This window comes from Macrobrachium rosenbergii, chromosome 10 (assembly GCF_040412425.1).
Source record: "Macrobrachium rosenbergii isolate ZJJX-2024 chromosome 10, ASM4041242v1, whole genome shotgun sequence".
In the NCBI taxonomy this organism is placed as follows: domain Eukaryota; kingdom Metazoa; phylum Arthropoda; class Malacostraca; order Decapoda; family Palaemonidae; genus Macrobrachium; species Macrobrachium rosenbergii.
Genome location: NC_089750.1, coordinates 25,061,930 through 25,077,552, shown reverse-complemented (window position 1 = coordinate 25,077,552; position 15,623 = coordinate 25,061,930). Strand labels below are relative to the sequence as shown.

At 40.4% G+C, this 15,623-nt stretch overlaps 1 protein-coding gene across 1 annotated transcript in view; it reads right to left on the bottom strand.

Moving 5' to 3' along the window:
- LOC136842292 (uncharacterized) overlaps positions 1 to 15,623 on the bottom strand; it is a 62,066-nt gene that overhangs the window by 27,874 nt on the left and 18,569 nt on the right. The window contains exons 4-5 of the mRNA XM_067109552.1: positions 5,044 to 5,461; positions 3,921 to 4,087 (exon numbers count right to left, since the gene is read on the bottom strand). Of these exons, the coding sequence (XP_066965653.1) occupies positions 3,921 to 4,087; positions 5,044 to 5,461 (585 nt within the window). The remainder of the gene's footprint in view (positions 1 to 3,920; positions 4,088 to 5,043; positions 5,462 to 15,623) is intronic.

Genomic DNA, 15,623 nt, shown 5'->3' with positions numbered 1-15,623 from the left:
CCTTACATAAAATAAAAACTACAGGGGCTAGAGAGCTGCAATTTGGTATGTTTGATGATTGGGGGGGCGAGGGATGGCGATGATCAACATATCAATTTACAGCCCTCTATGCTCAGTAGTTTTTAAGATCTGAGGGCAGGCAGAAAAAGTGCAGACAGAAAAAAGTCCGGGGAGTATAAAGCGTGGATGGACAGACAAAGCCATCTCAATACTTTTGTTTTACAGACAACTAAAATAAATTATTAAGATAATTATCTGTTTGTATTTGTGTGTGTATCTTAACAGTCATAATGACCTTGCAACTTCCTTACTTTCTAGCATATGTTATGTGTTCGAGCCTATATCCAAGTGGGAAATAAACGATGAGACTTTCACTTTCACGTCAGTATTCGAACCTACAAGCATGCCAAATTACGTAACAGCCATTAAATTACACACATATTATATATATTATATATATATATATATATATATATATATATATATATATATATATATATATATATATATATATATATATATATATATATATATATATATGCTGTACATAGTGAGTGTTGAGAATGTTTGCATTTCAACATTAAGCCGTTTTCGCAGACGATGGTTCCTAAGAAACAAAAAGGATCATTTACATTCATACTTGAACTAAATGCTGAACTGTGAATGAACATTGCATTGAAAACTTCTAAAACACCAGCAGCTTCATTCTCTTACACAGTAGGCTCTGCAACAATACCCATAAGACACCTATACACTCTGTGACACTCATCTATCATATATATAATATATATATATGTGGGCTTTGGCTAGTGAGTTTTTAAATTAATTATTATAATTTATGTAGCCCTGCTCTGCCGAAGACTCACGTAAACTGTCAATTGAAGCTAAAGGTTACCCCCAAAAGACAGACAATTGCTTAATTGGATTAGGTCGCCAGTCAGAACTATGACTGAATAATTGGATTAATTCTGTAACAAATAAATTACATCAAACCCCTTTCATTACCCAACTAGTCCCAACAAAGAAAAATGTCCTGTGATAGCGAGGGAAATTACATGAACCACTTAGTCGACGTCGGACACAGTTAATTTTCCTGGCTTCAGTAAAGAATAACGCACGGTGTTCATACACTCCATACGAAGTTAGTATTGGTAAAGGATATTTCTCTTCCAAACAATGGTGATGTCAGGATCCAAGGCTTGCCTGAATTTTTACTTATAGTTGACTTTCCCTAATTCCTACTTACTACATGGGAATAGCTTATGCAATTTCACTAGGCAATGTTCATTATTCAAGAGCCTCGATGGCTTGGTCGGTAGAGTAGCAGCCTCGGACTTCACAGAGGTCTGTGGCGTGGGTTCAAATCTGCAGCCGACCGGTCAGAGAGGCGGACACTTTGCTATCTGTGTAGACACCCTGGGATTATGTATGTAATCAACGGATAGGTTTGCTGGAAGCAAATGGGTGTTGCAGACTAATACACACACAAACAAAGCCACTCCAACATCTTCTAAAAAACATAACAGACACCTCACACCTCTCGAACTGTCGACCTAACCGCTCAACCCTTCTCGCTGCTGGGAGAAAGGGAGCTGGGGATTTGGCACGATACATGTACACATGCGCTATCAGGGTCTAAGCGATGTCAGGCAGGGCAGCCGATCGAGGCTACGGCCTATCCCAACGCCAAATCAAAGTCCTTCAAAAGAAGGCATCGTGCTTACCCCATATAAAAAATGGGAAAAGCACGTTAAACGAAGAAGAATGTTCATTATTCATAAACTAGACTTCATAAAAGAAATATGGTTATACCAGGTTCTCTCGTAAATGGTGGCTGAAGGGGAAAAATGGAAAAAAATAAGTACAGTGGAAGAGATACTAGCAAATCGACAAAAATCTTGTCACTTCTAGACTTACCTTCACGTGGGTTGCTTACGCAATTGCAATGGACGCCCGGGAGTTGGAGTAACGCATTACCTCTATTCACTTAGTAAAATAACAGACAGGAAAGGACAAAGGACAGAGTTGCTCAGTGCACAGATGCGTGCTCGTCTTATGACGGTCATTCTCTCTCTCTGCTGGCACCAGGTCACTGTTGTTCCCGTCAGCAATGCTTGTATGTAGCCTCTGGCAGTCTGAAAATTGACAAAACATCGCCAAATGCATAGAACAGGGTAAAAGGAAGCTTAAGACCATCTTCACTAGAGGTGACTTGGTAAAAACCCTCCTTGTGGGTTAGATCCCTGATGCTAACCTATCCGCTACTAAAGGAAGTTACATTTTTTTTTTAAAACACAGCCTACCTCCATGCCCGCGTTCCTCTAGCTTCGACAGAGTTGCTGTCCTGTCTTTGTTAGAATAATATCCCTACTAAAATAATGCAGAGGGGTGAACAGCAGAATATTTATAAAAGCTCCCCCCCTTAAGAAGGCCTTCACTCCCTTTTGGGCCTGAAGGTCTGTACTAAGCAAGCTGTTCGCCTCTATTACTTTACTCTTCTCCCCTGAGCAGATTTGTCCCATGCAGTCTAACTAGCTACAGATCTACCTAACTCTAGAAAGGGTATAAGCTTTCATTACTTACTCACAGTACCCTAATTGTACTCAAAGGTGCTTATGGTTATTACGTGCTACCTCTTATAATTGTGATGTTTTAGACCTAGCCAAATGGTACATTCTATGGTATTTCCTATCCTAACCTATCTGAACACGTCCGTAGCACCAACATAAAGGACAACAAACTAGCTAAGTTACATGGTTTTCTGCACTACAACTGGTAATTACTGGTTAATACACGAGGTTTGCCTCATATGATAAATGCTTGCCTCACTGAGGTCTTAGGCCATACATGTCATGAGCGTAGGGGTTCTCTTCACAATAGTATAGATTATCTGATTTCAGTTACACTGTACTTACATGGTTACTACTCCGATGTACTCAATCCGGTCTGGCTACTGTAAAGTAGAGATCACGCTGGCTACCTCCTCTGGCAAGGGGCCAGGATCACTCTAAGATGGTAAGGCACTGTGCCAAAAGGGCACTAGTGCCAGAATGAGCTAATAGCTCTGCAACTACTGGGCTCTCTTCCACCCCTTCTTCTTCTTCTTCGGGTTCCTCCAAGGCCTAACTATGTCGGACCTGGAAGGTAATGAGGGCATCAACCCTGGGGAAAGGCCAGAAGGGCTAGCGGGCGCGAAGTCAGGGGTAGTTTCAGACGCTACTGGAGGGCTCCCTACAACAGCTGCTGCAACAACCAGAGCGAGAGCGATCTCCACCTCTGTGTCCGAGGAGGCCAGTTCATGGTCTCCCAGAGAAGGTGTGACAGGTTGATCCACCAGGGGTTCATCCTCTGGGGACGGATTGGGTGAAGAAGTATCAGGTGCTGTAGGCTATCCGGTTGCCATGATTAGTGTCCTGAGGGATCCTGGATCTCCCGGAGGAGGATCAGCCTTATGATTTGGACCAGGCACGGGGTCCTCCTTAATTGGTGGCTCAATGACCGTGCCGGACGGAGCGTGGCACTGCTCAGTGCTCGCAAGTGGCACTGGCAGCGACTGAGGGTCAGGCATGCCTGACAAGGGGTCCGGAGGTGCAACACCTCAAGGATGGCTTGAATTTGGCTGTGGCAGAGATTCCTGCTCCAGCTGGAGATCAGAGCCTCTCAGAGAGTCTTGCTCGGGGGCATCCGCTGGGCGTTGCTTACTTGGGCAGCCCTTCCAATTAGTGGAGTGGCCTGTCTGCTTACACGTCCTACAGCGGTACTGCTCCTCCTGAACGTCTCTCCGGGGAGAGGGAGGACCTCTTTGTTTGGCCGCCCCTTCGTGAATGGAGAGGACTAGGCCAAGAACGGTTTGGTGTGTGCCTCTTCCTCTAACCACTTCGGTGGGCGGAAGGTGGTTTTACTTCGTGGGGTTCTCTTACAGTCTGGGCCTCCGTGGAGGAGGTAGCATGGCTGTGAAGTGCCGTTGGTGAAGGGCTTCCCCAGAGGAGGTCCTGACCCAACAGGAAGTCCACTCTGGGCTGAATTCCACTCACCACGCCAAGGCGGTGGGGTACCGTGCCCCAAGGTGTCGTGACCTTGAGCTTGACTGTGGGAACAGTAATGGTGTGGCCCTCTATCCACTTCATCTCCCACCAGGTTTTCTCGTCAACCGTGGAAGCTAGAGCCCTTAAGAGGGGCCACTGACATGGACTGGGTCTCCAGTCTCTCGGGGTACATTATCTTCTGCGGCCTGGCTGCGGAGAATGAGGTGCTAATGAGGTTCATGAACTCGGTGGTGGGGACATGATGTGGACAGGCCGGATGTCCAGCACTGTAGTGGCCGACAGCACCACAGGATCAGCATGGGACCTTTGTAGGGCTCAGTGACCTGCAGTGACGGTTGGTGGAGGGGGTTGCGGGGATGTAGATGGAGAGGAGTTCTGGCTGTTAGTAGGAGGCTGCTTGTTAGTGCCAAGCTTGTATCGGCACTCAGCTTCAGTGTGCCCCACCCTCTAACAGTGGGTGCACGCAGGCTTGCTAGGCAGTCCATTCTTCGGGCGAGTCAAGCCTGAGAGGTATCCAGGTGGCACTATGCACCGCTGAGATGTGCTGTGAGACCGGTTGAAGGTTTCCCATGAATCGGCCATACGGCAGGCTTCCATAAGGGTGGTGGGTTGCTTATCATTTAGATACACAGCAAGGGGCCCAGGCACGCATTGGTAGAGATCCTCCAGCATGGTCCAATTGAAGAGGTCCTCAAACGTAGTGCAAGACGAGGAGTCGAACCAGCGGGTACCAGCCTGATTCTTGTGACGGGCCCATTCAGTCCAGGACCAGCCGACTTCCTTGGCGAGACCTCAGAACTGCTGTCTCCATTTCTCCGGGGTTATTTCATAGGCCTTCGTGATGACTCTACGCACTTCAACCATGTTGCCTCTCTGATTCTTCTCCAGTGAGTGAAAGGCTGCCTTAGCTTTTCCCTCCATGTGCTTGGCTAGTACTAAGGCCCTCTCTGTCTCGGTGGTGCTATAGTTATCAAAGAGTGTCTCTATCTCCTCCAACTATGCTTCTGGCTCGTCCTCAGTCCACTTGGGGACGAGGGAATTAATGCCCGAGATTGGAGCATTTGGTGCAGCAGGTGTAGGGTTGGAGGCTTGGTGTGTAGCCATAGCTTCGACATTTGCTATTCTCCTTCTTTCCAGCTCGAGCTCCTTTTCTTTGAGAGCTAGCTCACTCTCCTTGCAGGCTAACTCATGCTGTCTTCTCCTTTCTTCTCTTTCGTCTTCCAGCTGCCTCTGTTGTTCTTCACTCCTCCTTTCAGCTTCATAATTCCTCTGTTCGGCTTCATAATTCCGCCGTTCCAGTCTTTCTTTCTTCACTTGCTTGGCCAAGTCATCCAGCTGTTCCTTAACCCACTTGGTAAAGTCCAATCCCGTGAGACCTGCTGCCTGCTCCAGCTCCATGAAGGCCCTATGATTCTCTGTTGCCATGGTTCTGGTGGGTAAGGGCGTCTATCCAGGTTAACAGGACGTACTTGGGTGACACTTCAGTGACGTGGCACCTTTTCAATAAGGTGGCACTGTGGTTGAGTGTGCCGTGTAAAGGTCACACTGGTGGCACTCAGTATCGTTATGCACTGGTGTCAGCTTGGTCACAAAAGGATTTTCTTCTGTGTTCCTGTTCTGGTTTTTCTCTTTTTTTCCTTTGGTGACACTATGGTGCCAGTGCATTCCTAGGTACAACACTTGATTTGTATTCAACTAATCTGGACAGTAGTTAAGAGGAAAATGCACTCTACCCCAGCAGAGTGTAACAAATGAGTGGGAGAGAAAGGGAAGGTAAAAGAGAGAGGGAGATGGAAGCTATTCAGGTTGGGACAGTGCCTCAGATTAGTGGTACTGTGAAAAAGGAAAATAAATTGTTGTTGCTTTTGAGGCCCTCATGAGTGACTAGTTCCTAGTACCAGCTGCTACTTCCTTTCATGCAGAGGGAGGAAGGCTACCTTTTGCTTATGTCTGGGTAAAAGTCCTCACTCGTGACCGGCAGTTTTCTATAACTGATTTTTTTTTGTTAGCTTGACTTGTCCTCATCTATCTGTGGGACAGAGGTCTTTCTTTTTATTTGGCTTAGTTATTTGATTATTCCGGTGTCGGCCCGTTCTTTCTATGAAGACGGTGCACGTACTTCGGATTTATGGTTGAATGCTTACTTGAATGTGTGTGAGAGAGAGAGAGAGAGAGAGAGAGAGAGAGAGAGAGAGAAAAGTATTCAGCAAGCAAAGTTTGTGCTGCCTGAGAAAATAAGTAAAATTATTATAAATGCACACTGGCAAGTTTCTTATTTTGAAATACATCTTTCTTGGGCTATATTCAGGGGACTGTTTTAGCAATCTTAACTTTCCCTGTGGTCCAAGTCGTATGTCTTACCCTGGTAAGTATGATTAAAATTGGAAGTTCTTTTCTTTCATATAATTTCCTATGTCAGTGTAATTGTATAGGAACTTTTTTGTTATATATTTCCTAAATAAGTCCTATCATTCCCTAACTAAATTATTCCTTGCTTTTACCTATTGTATGGAATCCTGCACCTAATTTCCTATCTATTGAAGTTTATTTCTGTCAAAGATTTTGCAAGTAAGATTACTATGCCAAACAAAGTAGCTCCCGAAGTGGCAATTGAGGCAGAGGCTATGGTGACTGGGTAGCCCCCACAAACCATTCACACAAACAACAACAAGGGTTTTAAGATGGTGGACATGGGAGTGGTCAGCTCATTCCCCAAAAGGTCAGATGAATCCTGTTATAACACAGCGAAATTCAAAACAAACTGCTGGACGCACACCAGCGGAGGAATACACGATCCTGAGGTGTGGCGTTGTTTTGTTTCCAATGAAAAGCACACAAAGTCCTCATATCCCTATCACAAAACAAACAAAGCAAATGTAGGAATACAGGTTTTAGCTAATTACACCAACGATGCAAAGGATTTTATGTTATGGAGATGGAAAACGAAAGTACTATGAGCTATGCTTTTCTTTTTTTTTCTTTCTCGTTCTGAATCGACTGCTTAATGATCTGCCATGCTTATTGAGTGGCAGTTAGCAACACAAAGTAAGTGGATTCGTGACATCCTGACAGGTCTGAATTTACATTACTTAAAAATTCCAATTATGAAATTAACTGTTGCGGTTCGCTTGCTATATTAATGACACGGAATTTTGTTATGCTTCCAGCGATATGAAAATGTATTAACTCCGTTACACTCGCTCGGTGGCCTCTTCGTAGTGATGAATGTGGTTACTGCTTTTCGAAATTCAACGAACTTCGCAAATTTTGTCCGCCTTACCTACGAGAGAAATATTAGGCACACATTCTCTGTTCTTTGTCGTGCAATAGTTAACTCGTTCAAAAATCGATATCATCATTAATCCTTGGCTGAGGAAAATAGCAAAATATTAAATATGACTCGATAACTCAGCTCACGACCTTGGGAAATATGTGGCTAGCCGTGTCCGAACTCGGCACAGTTTTTCTTTAAGACTGTGTAAATTGTAAATTACAAATTAGCTGCTCTCAATACACACTTCCCTACCTATGCTAATTTCTTTATAGAATTGGTATCCTTACTGCCATCATACCTTGTCTTGTCTTCTTGTTTGGAAGAATTACCATGAAATTAAATATGATCTGACTTTCCTCTGCAATTGATTTGTAATTAATTTGATTCCCGATTCTTCTCTTTAAATTAACTAGAGCATCCTGGCGAGGTATGCCAGTGTTACGTGTGGGCTTTGGCTAATGAGTTTTCAAATTAATTATTGTAATTTATGTAATCCTGCTCTGCCGAAGACACATGTAAACTGCCAATTGAAGCTAAAAGTTACCCCCAAAAGACAGACAATTACTTAATTGGATTAGGTTGCCAGTCGGAACTATGACTGAATAATTAGATTAATTCTGAAACAAATAAATTACATCAAACCCCTTTCATTACCCAACTAGTCCCAACAAAGAAAAATGTCCTGTGATAGCGAGGGAAATTACACGAACCACTTAGTCGACATTGGACACAGTTAATTTTCCTGGCTTCAGTAAAGAATAACGCAACGGTGTTCGTACACTCACGGTTACCGTACAAAGTTAGTATTGGTAAAGGATATCTCTCTTCCAAACAATGGTGATGTCAGGATCCAAGGCTTGCCTGAATTTTTACTTACAGTTGACTTTCCCTAATTCCTACTTACTGCATGGGAATAGCTTATGCAATTTCACTAGGCAATGTTCATTATTCATAAACTAGACTTCATAAAAGAAACATGGTTATACCAGGTTCTCTTGTAAATGGTGGCTGAAGGGGAAAAATGGAAAAAAATAAGTACAGTGGAAGAGATACTAGCAAATAAACGAAAATCTTGTCACTTCCAGACTTACCTTCACGTGGATTGCTTACGCGATTGCAACAGATGCCCGGGAGTTGGAGCAACGCGCTACGTCTACTCACTTAGTAAAATAACAGACAGGAAAGGATAAAGGACAGAGTTGCTCGGAGCATGGATGAGTGCTCATTTTATAACAGTCGTTCTCTCTCTCTGCCGGCATCAGGTCAGGTCACTGTCGTTCCTGTTAGCAACGCTTGTATGTAGCCTCCGGCAGTCTAAAAATTGACAAAACATCACCGAATGCATAGAACAGGGAAAAAGGAAGCATAAGACCACCTTCACTAGAGGCGACTTGGTAAAAACCCTCCCTGTGGGTTAGGTCCCTGATGCTAACCTATCCGCTAATAAAAGACGTTACTTTTGGGGAAAAACACAGCCTACCTCCCTGCCCGTGTTCTTCTAGCTTCGACAGAGACGCTGTCCTGTCTTTGTTAGAATAATATCCCTACTAAAATAATGCAGAGGGGCAAACAGCAGAATATTTATAAAATATTATATATATATATATATATATATATATATATATATATATATATATATATATATATATATATATATATATATATGTCTTTTCCTGTAATACTATATGTGTAATGTCTTTTCCTGTAATATAAGAATATGAATATAAAACAAAAACACTGTTTAAATGCTGAAACCATATATTTCAAGGCACTAGCTTCTGTGCCCCTGTTCACTGGTAGAATATGGACAGGTGGAAAGTTACAATGGTATATATACAAAAACATAAAGGTGTGGCCGTAGGCCTCCGATGATATGGAGGTGGCGTTCCTTAAGGAGGAGAATGACCAAATTCCCTAGTGGTTTTTGCCTCATTAGCTCCGTTTGGCGATGGATCTGCGGTCGCGTTTCTTGGGTCATCTTCTTCACGAGGGGTTTGAGGATTAAGGTGTCGATGTCATCCGATTTCCAATGTCCTCCTGACAGGTTCATATTGTTGGTTTGATTGATGATAGCAGATTCCAGCATCCTTCTTTTGTACGGACAGCTACTTTTGAAAACCAACTCCGCCCCACTCCAGTTAATGACATGCCCTGTATTTCTGATATGTAACGTACTGATCTTTTGTGCTCTGTTATTCTTTGCGAGAGCGATCTACCTGTCTCGCCTACGTAGATGTCCTGACAATTACTACACGGTATCTTGTAAACTCCGGCTTCTTCCCTTTTGTTATTTAAGTATACGTTAACGAGCGAACTCCTGATGGATTTGGGATAATGGAAAATGAAAGGATTGTCAGGCCTGAGTTGTTCGGAGGCCTTTTGGATGTTTTCATCGTATGGAAGTTTTATTTTGTTGTTGAAATCTATTTGTCTGTTGTGAGTGGGACCTTTATAGTATATTTTATTCGCTTTGTTAATAGCCCTCTCGATAATGTGTGGTGGATATAGCAGTTGCGTTAGGTGTTGGCGGGTCGTGTTAAATTCTTTATCCAGGTACTCATTTGAACATATCCTAAGTCCTCTGAGGAATAAGTTGCACCCTACCATGATTTTTACGGAGACGTCGTGGTGGCTTAAGAAATGAATGTAGGAGACAGCGAAGGTGGGTTTTCTATATACTGTAAATGCATACCTGTTCTGTTTTCTTATGATCAGTACATCTAGGAACGGCAGTTTTCCGTCCTTTTCCCATTCTGTTTTAAATTTTATGGTCGGAACTAGCGAATTTAGCCTATTAAAAATTCATTAAAGTCCCCAGCTATTGTCCCAGAAAGTAAAGATATCATCTATGTATCTAAGCCAGATCATATTATGGGGTTTGATAGACGACAAAAGTTCTGTTTTGAAATATTCCATGTACAAGTTTGCTAGAAGGGGTGATAGGGGACTTCCCATGCTACAGCCAAATTTTTGTTTGTAAAAATTACCATTGAAAAAAAACACGTTGTTAGTTACACAGAGGTTGATAAGTTTTAAAGTTTTATCTATGCCAAGAGGAAAATGGTCTTCATATAGTTGTAACTTCCTCTCTAAGAAAGACAACACGTCGGCAATCGGGACTTTGGTAAATAATGACTCGACGTCTAGGCTGAGCAATTTGATGTTGTTTGAGGGGATGTTTAAACTATTAAATTTTTGTATGAAATCCTCTGCATGTTTGACGTGGGAGGATGAGAAGGTTCCTAGAAAGGGTGATAACAAGTCTGCGAGCCATTTTGATAATTTGTACATGAAAGAGCCCCTGCTAGATATTATGGGGCGTAAAGGAATCCCATCTTTATGTGTTTTTCAGAGGCCAAAAAATAGGGGAGAGAGGGTTGATTACCTTGAATGTCTCTAGTAATTCTATGTCTTTTTATTGCCCCTATGGTTCTGACTGATTTGTTAAATTGAGCAGCAATATTTGTTGTGGGATCTTTCATTAATTTGTCATAGGTCTCTGCATCGTTTAGAAGTTCTTGAACTTTATTGATGTATGTCTCCTTGTCTAACAGAACTATTTTCCCGTCTTTGTCAGATTTTGTGATGATGATATCACCCCTTTTCCTTAAACTAACTAATGCATTTTGGAATCTTTTCGGGAGCGAATTTTTGTTGTTATTTTGCTCCAAGACATTTAGCAAAATGCCTTTGAGACATGCCTCTTTCTTATCAACCTCTGTGTAACTAACAACGTGTTTTCTTTCAATGGTAATTTTTACAAACAAAAATTTGGCTGTAGCATGGGAAGTCCCCTATCACCCCTTCTAGCAAACTTGTACATGGAATATTTCGAAACAGAACTTTTGTCGTCTATCAAACCCCATAATATGATCTGGCTTAGATACGTAGATGATATCTTTACTTTCTGGGACAATAGCTGGGGACTTTAATGAATTTTAATAGGCTAAATTCGCTAGTTCCGACCATAAAATTTAAAACAGAATGGGAAAAGGACGAAAAAACTGCCGTTCCTAGATGTACTGATCATAAGAAAACAGAACAGGTATGCATTTACAGTATGTAGAAAACCCATCTTCGCTGTCTCCTACATTCATTTCTTAAGCTACCACGACGTCTCCGTAAAAATCATGGTAAGGTGCAACTTATTCCTCAGAGGACTTAGGATATGTTCAAATGAGTACCTGGATAAAGAATTTAACACGATCTGCCAACACCTAACGCAACTGCTATATCCACCACATATTATCGAGAGGGCTATTAACAAAGCGAATAAAATATACTATAAAGGTCCCACTCACAACAGACAAATAGATTTCAACAACAAAATAAAACTTCCATACGATGAAAACATCCAAAAGGCCTCCGAACAACTCAGGCCTGACAATCCTTTCATTTTCCATTATCCCAAATCCATCAGGAGTTCGCTCGTTAACGTATACTTAAATAACAAAAAGGAAGAAGCCGAAGTTTACAAGATACCGTGTAGTAATTGTCAGGACACCTACATAGGCGAGACAGGTAGATCGCTCTCGCAAAGAATAACAGAGCACAAAAGATCAGTACGTTACGCTTCGGAGAGTTCGGGAATTTTCCTACATATCAGAAATACAGGGCATGTCATTAACTGGAGTGGGGCGGAGTTGGTTTTCAAAAGTAGCTGTCTGTACAAAAGAAGGATGCTGGAATCTGCTATCATCAATCAAACCAACAATATGAACCTGTCAGGAGGACATTGGAAATCGGATGACATCGACACCTTAATCCTCAAACCCCTCGTGAAGAAGATGACCCAAGAAACGCGACCGCCAGATACATTGCCAAACGGGAGCTAATGAGGCCAAAAACCACTAGGGAATTTGGTCATTCTCCTCCTTAAGGAACGCCACCTCCATATCATCGGAGGCCTACGGCCACACCTTTATGTTTTTGTATATATACCATTGTAACTTCCCACCTTTCCATATTCTACCAGTGAACAGGGGCACAGAAGCTAGTGCCCTAAATATATGGTTTCAACGTTTAAATAGTGTTTTATGGGCTTTCTTATATTCATATATATATATATATATATATATATATATATATATATATATATATATATATATATATATATATATATATATATATATATATATATATATATATATATATATATATATATATATATATATATATATATATATATATATATATATATATATATATATATATATATATATATATATATATATATATTATATATTATATATATATACATATATAATATAATATACTGTATATATTATATATGTATAAAAGTGAATGTTTGTATATTTGTTTGTCCACTACAGAAATCCAAACCACTTGACAATATTTTGCACATGGCCTCTATGTTACCCCAGAAAGGTTTTTAACTCAAAATCAAACTCCCAACCCCATGACAGACATAAAAACACAGACAAAACAAATGAAATTTTTGTGTTTATGTCACCCTTTTCCTTTAGTTTTCTGGGTTTGTTCTCATTTTTCACCTGACACTTCACCTTTTCTTCTGGCACTGCCAGAAGTATGATTAACCTAAAACAATAAATCCCCTATAATATCAACTTTTGATCAGAATTTATGTGAATTTTGATAATAATTTATGATAATTAATATAGTTGTTTATTACCTTGATAAAATCTACACTAAAAACCTAAATCGATAATTTCTTTCCAAAATAAGCTAAGCCAAGTCCACACATGTGTAGTAGTGGCTTAACAACACAACTTCAGCCAGCAGAAACCACCACCAAACTCACTCTATCTCTCTCTCTCTCTCTCTCTCTTAAGGCATCACTCAAACACTTTTGAGTGAAATCTATATATATATATATATATATATCTATGAGGTTTATTACTAAATTATTACCTACAGAGAAGAACAACAATTTATGATGCAAAAAAGTGGAAGGCAGTGTCTGCATAAGAACGTAAAAAAAGCATTAGTTGCAACTTTTGGTACATATAGTATAGAAGTTAAGATGATATATCATTATGCCTCAAATGATTCCATAACTCTAATACCTGTTTCTTTGAAAGAGCAAGTGCCCATAAAAGGAATATTTATCAAAAATTAACCGTTAATTTTACATACACGACATCTGGCACCGCTCCATCATGTGAAAAGCGATAATCATAAGTCATTTGCCCCGCCCACTCGTACATATGGTTGAAGTCGTTATATGATATAAGTAAATAAACACATTCCCTTTTTGCGTATGGTGTTAAAAGGGTCCTACACACAATCCTACGTCATCTATTACATGATCCCCCAGCATCGTGTAGGAAGAACAACATGTTGTTGGCTGTGGTGGAATAATCGAAATATCACCTTAGATACTCCAGCAGTTGGAATTGGCAAAAAACTTCACTGCATATGGAAGATAAGTTTCTTTTCACATTGCTTTGTACTGATTACCTGGAAGATAATGACTGAAAATTCTAGATTAAAACTTCAGAGGAATGCAGATCATTACATTTGGAAATCTTTTCCTTTTCCGAAAGGTACTTGGAGGGTAAATGTATTAGATGCAAATAGGGAATAAATTAAGAAATGGCCACTACTGCACTTTGAGTAACTCGAAGTCCTCACAGCTTACACAACACGTCAATTCATACCTTTTGCTGATGTAATCATACACAGTAAGGAATAGTATTCCTATCATTTAGGAAAATAAAATTATTGCTTAAGGTTATATATTAGAATGATATATATTCATTTCTATCTTTCATCAACACGTATTTATTCAAAACAATAAATAACCGATTGCTTAGCATTCCTCCAAGAAGGGGAAGATTTTGTTCGATTCATGATTAGTTATTGTACAATATTAATGAATGAGTTTAAATTAGAACTGATGGGTTGGTTCAGTTTTTTATGAATTGGACAGTGAAGTCTACTTTCATTATAGTAACATATAAAAAGACATCATTAGCCTAGGCCTATACCAAATTGTCTGTATCACATGGAAATATTAGTTTAGATGTTTATTGAATGATCTGGACTTATAACGGCCTACAAATAGTGTTGAAGGGTCTAACAGTGAAATGAATAAGCCTATACATAGTTCATGCATATTCTGATCAGAGTCTGAGATGCTTTCCAGATGAAAACAGTGGCAAACTGTCACGAAATTGGTGCTAACCTGTCCACGTGCAATTACCTGTCAGTTGGTCGGAAGATATTTAGGCATTACCATCAGATCATCTGTTCTGGTACATGGACTGCCTCTGCTCACAAACTATTGTCTACATGTAAATTTTAACGGCAGTTTTAATGAACTGACAGAAGAAATGACAGGTAAACTTGGGAGTGTTAGGGAGAGAGAGAGAGAGAGAGAGAGAGAGAGAGAGAGAGAGAGAGAGAGAGAGAGAGAGAGAGTTTATTGAATGTCATTCAGAGTTTTTCTCGGCAGCATCGGGTTGGTCAGCTAGTATATTCTATATATTTTTATGATGCCTTGTAATATGTATGTCATGCCATATTTTGATATATTTACTCTTTTATTTACCATGCGTTGTACGTAATAATAATAATTATTGAAATATCATAACAGATCCCAAAAGAACTAATGATTTAAATAACTTAATAGTGTAACTTAGAATTGATAATACAATTTTAATAGTAAAGTAGTATGAGCAACACGTGTGTGTGTGTTCAGCGAAGACTTGTCTCATTTCAATTGTCATCAGTTGAGATAAGAGAGAGCGCTTTGTTTTGGGTTAGCGTGAGGACAGTTTGGAATAACAATTGCAGATTCGTTCAGGGAATCAACTCAGTTTTTCGTCTTGTTTATAAAACACGTCAATCATAATTAGCCGATTGCGGTATGCTTCAATCTTGTAAAGATTTCTATAAAAGCCTTATCCCATACGAAAAGAACACGAGTGACTTCACATAGTTACATACATGGCTCTGATCACGTAAGCCGCTCTGAGAGAAAGCGTAACATGTACTGATTGCGTTCTGAACATTTGCTGGAAGTGACGTCATCTTCCTTCTAGAAATTTCTCTTTTGGTATCTTGTAACCAAAATGCCTTAATGACATCATGTTATTGTTTCATGTGATACTGGAATTCTGAAATCTGTTTCATTCTTATTCTTGAGACCGATCAGTTTGGTTCCCTCTCTCTCTCTCTCTCTCTCTCTCTCTCTCTCTCTCTCTCTCTCTCTCTCTCTCTCTCGTTCTTAAAAGATATTACTTTTAACGTAGTATATTTGTGGTCACTGATATTAGTATTAACTTTTGAGGTCTGAATTTATTAAAATTATTTAATTT